Source organism: Mus caroli, chromosome 1 (assembly GCF_900094665.2).
Source record: "Mus caroli chromosome 1, CAROLI_EIJ_v1.1, whole genome shotgun sequence".
Lineage (NCBI taxonomy): Eukaryota > Metazoa > Chordata > Mammalia > Rodentia > Muridae > Mus > Mus caroli.
The window spans coordinates 68113361-68122043 of NC_034570.1; the positions used below are offsets into that span (position 1 = coordinate 68113361).

At 45.1% G+C, this 8683-nt stretch overlaps 1 protein-coding gene across 5 annotated transcripts in view; it reads left to right on the top strand.

Moving 5' to 3' along the window:
- Positions 1–8683, top strand: part of Plcd4 (phospholipase C delta 4) — a 24547-nt gene that overhangs the window by 13844 nt on the left and 2020 nt on the right. For 3 of the 5 annotated variants that reach the window (XM_029478617.1, XM_021161695.2, XM_021161700.2), the window contains exons 9-14: positions 700–852; positions 4906–5097; positions 6459–6554; positions 6675–6843; positions 7334–7450; positions 8068–8240. In XM_029478617.1, coding sequence (XP_029334477.1) covers positions 700–852; positions 4906–5097; positions 6459–6554; positions 6675–6843; positions 7334–7450; positions 8068–8240 — 900 coding nt within the window. The remainder of the gene's footprint in view (positions 1–699; positions 853–4905; positions 5098–6458; positions 6555–6674; positions 6844–7333; positions 7451–8067; positions 8241–8683) is intronic. The other 2 variants (XM_029478625.1, XM_029478627.1) reach the window with 2 other exon arrangements.

The following is an 8683-nucleotide window of genomic DNA, read 5'->3' on the forward strand; positions in this document are numbered from 1 at the left end:
TTTTTTGAGACAGGGTTTCTCTGTGTAGCCCTGGCTGTCCTGGAACTCACTTTGTAGACCAGGCTGGCCTCGAACTCAGAAATCCACTTGCCTCTGCCTCACGAGTGCTGGGATTAAAGGCATGCGCCACCACACCCAGCATGATAAAAGAAGTTTTTAACTCTAAAGAATCAGACAAATATTAAAGGATTACTATGATTAAGTATTGTGTTTGTTACTGATAATTAGTATTCATACAGTATTCATACTAGCAACAGCCAATAGTTTCTAGTAGCTGCTTCTAAAACTGTCTTGTTTACATATGTAGGGAAGGGTGGGGAGGGGAACAAAGACTTGGGTGAGCTGTGCTCAGGGACAACAGGAATCTAGAGATGAGAAGCACACTGTGAACTGATAGCTAGAGGGATAATCTGACCTCCACACTGAGACTGGAGACTGAGAAGGCCTCAGAATGACTTGGATCAGATTTGGTAGAGGTATAAGACTTAGGGTCTCAGCAGTGCCCCTTAGGTGGGACTCTGTCCCAAAGAATGGACCTAAGAGCCAAGTTCTCACAGAACTCTCTGATGGGGTTGGGGGAATGTAGCAATCAGTATATTGATTGGAGCTTACAAGTGGGGGGCCTAGGAATTCAGTATTTGGAGTAGGAGATTATAGGAGTTGATAGTTCTGAATGTCTCCTCTCCTCCCCTCTGCCAGTCATCAGACTACCCTCTCATCTTGTCTCTGGAAAACCACTGCACCTGGGAACAGCAGAGGACCATGGCACACCATCTGACCGAGATCCTGGGAGAGCAGCTGCTGAGGAACACCCTAGAGGGATTGCTGATTGACAGCATGCCCTCGCCAGAGGTAGGGATGCTGCAGCCCAGCCAGCTTCTACTAAGTCTTTCACATTCACCGTGCCTCCCTCTTCTACATTCCTGTCTCCTTCTACCTTGAGAATGGCCCCATCTTGCTTTTTTTTTTTTAAAGATTTATTTATTTTATGTATGTGAGTGCACTGTCACTGTCTTCAGACACACCAGAAGAGGGCATCAAGTCCCATTACAGATGGTTGTGAGCCACCATGTGGTTGCTGGGAATTGAATTCAGGACCTCTGGAAGGTCAGATGGTGCTCTTAACCACTGAGCCATCTCTCCAGCCCCATCTTGCTTTTTTTTGTTTTGTTTTGTTTTTTGTTTTTCGAGACAGGGTTTCTCTATGTAGCCCCGGCTGTCCTGGAACTCACTTTGTAGACCAGGCTGGCCTCGAACTCAGAAATCCAACTGCCTCTGCCTCCCCCATCTTGCTTTTTTTTTTTTTTTTTGTTCCAGAACCCAGGGCCTTGCGCTTGCTAGGCAAGCGCTCTACCACTGAGCTAAATCCCCAACCCCTCCCATCTTGCTTTTTAATATGCCTGTTGGTGAGGATTTTGTTTTCTTTTTGTTTGTTTGTTTGTTGACACAAGATCTCATGTAGCCAAGGCTGGCTTTGAACTCCTGACCTTCCTCTCTTTACTTCCCAAGTACTAAGGTTATAGGCATGCACTAGTTTCTGTGGTGCTGGGGATTAAACCCAGGGCTTTTTATACTCTCGGAAAGCATTCTACTAAGCTATGACACCAGCCCTTACTATTTCTTGGTTGTTTGTAATTCATAAGACTTTACAAGCAATATAGAAAAAGGGAAATTTCCCTCATTATTATCCCAGCCATTTTCCTTTTTTAAATTAATTATTTATTTTATGTATATGAGTATACTGTCACTGTCTTCAGACACACCAGAAGAGGACATCAGATCTCATTACAGATGGCTGTGAGCCACCATGTGATTGCTGAGAATTGAATTCAGGATCTCTGGAAGAGCAGTCGGTGCTCTTAACCACTGAGCCATCTCTCCAGCCCCTCTAGCCACTTTCATAACAGTATATATTAATAGATTTTTAAGAGTATCACATTTGTTTGTTTGTTTGTTTGTTTGTTTGTTTGTTTAGAGGCAGGAGGTAGCAGTGGCGCATGTGCCATGACAAAACACAAGTGTGGAAATCAACAGGAGTTGGTTCTCTCCATCTACCATGCGGTCCTGGAGATCAGACTCCGATCACCAGGCTTTTAGCGAGTGCCTCTACTCTCTGAGCCATCTTCCTGGCCCAGTGGATTTAGTTTCAGTCATCACTAAACTTCACTGATGCTGAGCTGTGCCGCTGGGCTACACTGAGTTGTTGCCAGTCCCTCCCTTTCCTTCTGCTTTCTCCTCCTCCTCCTCCTGACTCTCCTCCTCCTCTTTGAGACAGGCTCTGGTGAAGCCTAGGCTGGCCTTAGACTTGTTACACGTAGCTAAGAATGACCTTTCCTTGAATCTCTGTTCCTCCTGCCTCCACCTCCCAAGTGCTAATATTACAGGCATGTGCTGCAACACCCGAACTCAGAACTTTGGAAATGCCTTAGCCAAGTGAGCCAGATTGCCAGCACCATTGGATTTCTTTAAAAGATATATATATATATATACATACATATATATGTACATATATTATATATCTAATAATTTATATATATTCATATTAGAAAAACCATGAATGGGATTACTGTTCTCTCTTTTTTTTTTTTTTTTTTTTTNTTTTTTTGAGACAGGGTTTCTCTGTGTAGCCCTGGCTGTCCTTGAACTCCCTCTGTAGACCAGACTGGCCTCGAACTCAGAAATCTGCCTGCCTCCCAAGTGCTGGGATTAAAGGCGTGCGCCACCACTGCCCAGCTTACTGTTCTTATTTTTAAATTCCATAAGTATATTTTCATGAATATCTTCCCCCTCACACCCCTTTTTTGAGACAGGGATTCTCCACACAGCCCTTGCTGTCCTGAAATTCACTCTGTAGATCAGGCTAGCCTCAAACTTAGAGATATGCCTGTTTTTGCCTTCCAAGTGGTGAGCCCACACTGCCCAACTTTTTTGTTGTTTTTTAAACAGGGTCTCACATAGCCCAGGTGGCCTTTGAACCTCTCATCCTCCTTTCTCCACCTCTCAAGTGCTGGGATGACTGCTGTGGACCACCACGGCAAGGTTAGGCAGTGCTTGAAAACAAGCCCTTGGGCATACTAGGCAAGCATGCTATCCACTGGACTACATCCCCAGTCCCGTATCTTTTCCTCTTCATAGCTCTTTAGTGTTCTGTTTTATGCTGACACCATGCAGGACTGTCATTTATTCAGTTACACATTTGTCAGACACTTAGTCAGATTTTCATCCTGTTTGTATGCTTTGTCTATTTAGTCTTTAAATTTCCAGGTTAAAGTGTTTGCATTTTAGGTATGACATGGGTGGTGGTATTGTGTCATGTATAGGTGCTGGCCAAAGAGTTTACATTTTAGCCAAATGTAGTGATTCCAGCATTCAGGAGTTTGGATCAGGAGGATTAGGAGTTCAAGACCTGTCTCTAGTACATTGTGAGCTAAAAGCCAGCCTATGCTACATGAGACCCTTGCTCAACACAACACACACACACACACACACACACACACACACACACACACAGATTGCATTTTGACAATTTTGGTTATTATTGCTGAACTGCTCTCTAGCAAAAAACAAAAAACAAAAAAAAAAAAACCAAATTATACTGCACCCAACAGAAGAAGTAATTGCAAGCAACTCCCCAGTTTAACGGCAAACATTGAAAAGAAGGGCTTCTGCTTTTGTTGCTAAGGGATTTTTGAGTTCTGGGATTACAGTGCGTACTAACATGCTTGCCACTTTTTAGCATTTAGTCCCACCTGCCTAGGCCGTGGGAGTGCTGGAACTACAGTTTGAACGACCAACTCTCAATTCATATCTTCTCTAAAGACTCTTCTAAGATTATTCAAAAAACAGTATCTCTCATGTTAAGTAACTTTCCCAGGTTACACAGCTGCTAAGTTGAAACTGCACTGTTCAAAAAAAAAAAAAAAACAAAAACAAAAAACAAAAAACAAAAAACCAAACCAAACCAAACCAAAAAACAAAAAAAACGAGAGCTGGCTGACTCCACAGCCCAGGCCCTATAGAGGTGGACAGTGGCATTAAGTGCTTGGAGATTTCTGAGGGGGTGAGAAGTCTGGGGAGGCTTCCTGGCTGAGGTGGGTCTGTTGGAATCATTAAAAAGAAATAAGGTTCACGGGCAGGGAGAGAATAGGAGGAGTGTTTCTGGAGGTTGTGTGGGAAATAACTAGGGAGGCTTGTTAGGCATTTGCTGTCTTTCACCCATTCAGGAGAGCAATGGGTATGTGTGGCCACCAGGTGGCGATGCAGGACACCTTTGCCCTCCCACTGGTCTGGAGGGCCAGGGCTCAAGTCTGACCCCTTGCTCCATGCTCTGCCCTGCACAGCTCAGGCTCCCAGTGGGCTCTCCGTTTTTTTGGTATGGCATCTAACACGTGGAAAACAGGAAATCTTGATACCAGACTATTCCAGATTCAGAATGGAAACCCAAAAGAGCCACCCCCCCCCACACACCCCTCAGCTTACTCTGCCTTCCTGTCCTGTGCATCCCTGAGTTCCTTGGAGATACTGTTTAGGGGAATTGTCAATTGAGTGCAGCTGGCTGGGTCTGCTGGAAATAGTAATTACCCAATAAAGATGTAAAGGTTTTCATGGGGGGCGGGGAACAGTATTTTCTTCATACTTCTATCTCCTCTAAATATGTAAATCTTTAAGGGGATTTTCAGTGTCTTAAATGAGTGAGGGCCTATTGATCCTTTTTTCATATGGATAGAAACATCATATATTTGTTTGAAAATAAGTGACTCTACTAAATGTCCTAAGGAATCAAGCCCCCTCTGGGAAACTTTTGACAGCCCTGTTCTCCTTCCATCTCTGAGATGGTGAGAGCTCCGTTATTTTCAGGAAGAACTTGGGCAGACAAGTAGACATGTCTCTATTTTTGTCCTCTAGCAGCTTCGGGGGAAGATCTTGGTGAAAGGAAAGAAGTTAAGAACAATTGAAGTTGACAAGGAAGAAGAAGAAGAAGAAGAGCTGGAGAAAGATGAGGGACCAGATCTGGACCCCGCCTCCCCTGAGTTGGAAACTCAACCTCAGCCTGAGACCCAGGGGCAGGCCGCTGGGAACAAGAAGCAGAAGAAGAAGGTAAGTCAGGACTAGGAAGGTTTTGTTTTGTTTTGTTTTGTTTTGTTTTGTTTTGTTTTGTAATGGCGTTTGGTGATCATTCATTACAAGCAGAGGGTCTGTTTCTGAAGAGTCTAGAGCCAGCCAGGGTAGACAGCCAAGGAAGAAAAAAAAATGCTCTTTCCTCTCAAAGAGGTCTCTACTGAGTCACTATGCATTATACCATCTGTAGCAATACTGTGCATTATCTATTGCTGTCTACACCTGTGTTGTAGTGGCTTCCCACCTTCATGGATCACGAAATCTTAGACAAAAGCTTCTTATTCAAAATGGATAAATTTAGAACCTTCCTAGTTGAAACCCTTGCTAGGCTCTCTCCTGGGTCCAAGCGGCATGGGGTGTTTCAAGTAGGGTAAATAGATCCTGATGGGCAAGGAGGAAAGTTCAAGAAAGAAGACAAGGATGGCAGGGAGGGATGAAGGAGTTAAGTGACTCTGGACACAACTTTGTTCTTCACAAACTCCTTAAAGGCAAATCTGAATGCCACTTGTTTGTCTCTATCTCTGTCTGTCTCTCTGTCTCTGTCTGTCTCTCTGCATGCGTGCGTGCGTGCGCGTGTGCGTGTGTGTAGCTATTTATTGCTTGAATAGAAGTTACTGGGCCACTGATTGCTGTGCCTTCAGTCTCATCTATAATGAATTAGTTAGAGAAAATGTTTTGGAAAGCACACTTGTGAGGAGGAGCAATCCAGATAGGGGGAGGCCAAGTGAGAAAAGGTACTGTTGGCGGGCGGGGCCTCCAGGGTGCAGGTGTGAAGTCTGCATTTCTCTCTCTTGTGCACTTAGAAGGCTTACTCAGCTGACTTATGACGTTTCCTGTTCTGAGGCTGTGGTGTTGAAGTCTGTTGTCATGTTTAGGGATGACGATGGGAATTCAGGAGATATATCCAAAGCTCTGGCGTCCTCAGATCCTTGCAGGTGTGGATTTTGTGACCATCATACTTAGACATATGTGACTGGATTCATGTGCTTTTTGTATTGTTTTGTCTTTTGAGGCAGTCTCGATATGTATCTTTGGGTGACCTGAACCTCCTTATCAAGACCATGCTAGGCTCAAACTCATAGAGATCCGCCTGCCTCTGACTCTTGAATCCTGGGATTAAAGGCATGCACCACCATGCAAGGATCATGTATACATGTTGACCAAAGATGATTATTGTTCATTTGTTTTTTAAGAGAGGTAGGGAGACTGATGCCTCTTTGTTTAAAAATAATAAGGACTCTTTTCCCCAGATGTAGCATAGAAATGACCTTCCAAACTCAGAATTAAGACTGATCTGAGCAGTACATGCAGACTGCCTTTATTCCCATCCTCACCCCCAGGTTATGAAGTGTCCGATGTCTTGTCTGCTTATCTGTGGTCATGTTATGGCCCAGGCTCCTAGTTCCATTCCTGAGTCCATTCTCTTGTCAAAGCAGGTGAGGCGGGGGGGGGGGGACTGCAGTGGGGAGGCAGCGGGTAGAGGCTCAGGTTGGATGGCCACTAGCTTCTTCTCTCTCTCCAGACCATGTTAAAATCAATACCATCTTCCTGTCCAGTTTCTTCTCCTGAGTTCCACAACCATCATGTGTCCAGACCTATCTGCCCTGGTTGTCTACTTGAGGACTGTCCCCTTCTGCAGCTTCACTCATTCCAAAGAAAACTACCACATCTATGACATTTCATCCTTTTCTGAGTCCAAGGCCAAGAACCTCATCAAGGAGGCAGGTCAGGAGAAAAGTGGGATGGGTAACAGGCAGGAAGGTAAGTCCTAAGAAACAGGACAAGGAAGCAATAGAGAGTTTGAGTTCAGAAATTTAGAGCAGGCGTAAGATAGTCTCACATGGCCCAGTCTGACCTCAAACTTGCTCAGTAGTTGAGGATCATCTTGATCTTTTGACCCTCTTGTTTCTACCTTCCAAGTCTGGCGTTACTGTGTGCCCCCATTGCCAGTTTGTGCAGTGCAAACCCAGGGCTTTATGCCTGCTAGGCAAGCACTTGACTAAGTTATGCTATCAGTCCACCAAGGAAAAGGTTAATGAAGCATGGGCACAAGGCTCGAGGGAGAAGAACATCTGGGGGAGGTGGTCACCTTTCTGGAGCCAGCCTCAGATCTCAAGGATAGTGAAGTAAGTAGAAAGGGTCCTTGGGACCAGGGAAGTGGGAGAAACCACCTTAGAGACAGAACTTCCATCTCCTTCTCTACACCCTTTTACAGGCAACGAGTTTGTACAGCACAATGCCAGACAGTTATGCCGCGTGTATCCCAGTGGTCTGAGGACAGATTCATCCAACTTTAACCCCCAGGAACACTGGAATGTAGGCTGCCAGATGGGTGAGGAGGCAGCAGGGGCAGGGAGGAAGGGAGTGGAGAATCAGCTGATGGGAGGTAATTCCTTAGAAAAAATGGCTGTGGAAGTTAGGGGAATGTTTTAAAGTACTAGGGGGCAAAAGGTGAGAAACGTGGTTCTATTGGAATGTTTCCGGCAGACACTGATTTGAGGACCATGCTTCGTTCTATAGCCAAAGCTGGTTTCAAACTATGTTCTTCCTCAGTGTTCCAAGTGTGCTACCTAACTCCAATAGGCATCTTTATACCTACTACACTCTAAATCCCCTGAAAAAGGGGCTAGAAGGCCAAGGAGGATGTGTGTGCATGCATGTAATACATACCTAGGTGTATATGTGTGTGAGACACAGAGGAAAAAAATAGTGTGTATGCATATGAAAGCATGAGTAGGAGGGGGAGGGGAAAGGAGGGAGAGAGGGGCAAGGGAGGGAGAAGATGGGGAAGGGAGGAGCCCCTGGCTGGGGCTTGATGTGTAGACTAGGATAGTGTTGACCTTGTGGGAGTCCTCCTGCCTCTGCCTCCTGAGTGTTGGGTTTAAAGTATGTACCATCATATTCAGCTCCCAAGGTGACTTTTTCTTTTTTTTCCCCTGGGATTCTCAGTGGCTATGAATATGCAGACTGCAGGAAGTGCAATGGATATCTGTGATGGGCTCTTCCGCCAGAATGGTGGCTCTGGCTATGTGCTGAAGCCAGAATTCCTGAGAGATCCCCAGAGTTCATTCAATCCTGAGAGGCCTATTAGTCTTTATAAGGCCCAGATGCTTGTAGTCCAGGTATGACAGAAACCGTTGAGAAGAACCTGGAAGAGCTGGAGTAGAAGTGTGTATGGGTATAACAGTGGGTGGGGTGGCTCAACATGACAGGAGTGTGATTGGTTGAGAATTCTCTACCAGGAGTGGTAGCATACACCTTTAATCCAAGGCCAGAACTGTATAGTGAGACTGTCTAAAATAAATCCTAAGAGGGAAGATAACCTGACTCAATTGCAGACTTTGAAGCCAACTGACGAGTTTCAAGTCACTTTCTAGTTGTGCAACATTGGACAAGTTCCTTAACTTGTAACCTCAGTAAACTCATCAGTATGATAGGGGTAATTCTCTATAACCTGCTTCAAAGGGTTGTAAGGACTAGCCATTAAAAAGTATTTACAGCCGGGCGTGGTGGTGCACGCCTTTAATCCCAGCCCTTGGGAGGCAGAGGCAGGTGGATTTCTGAG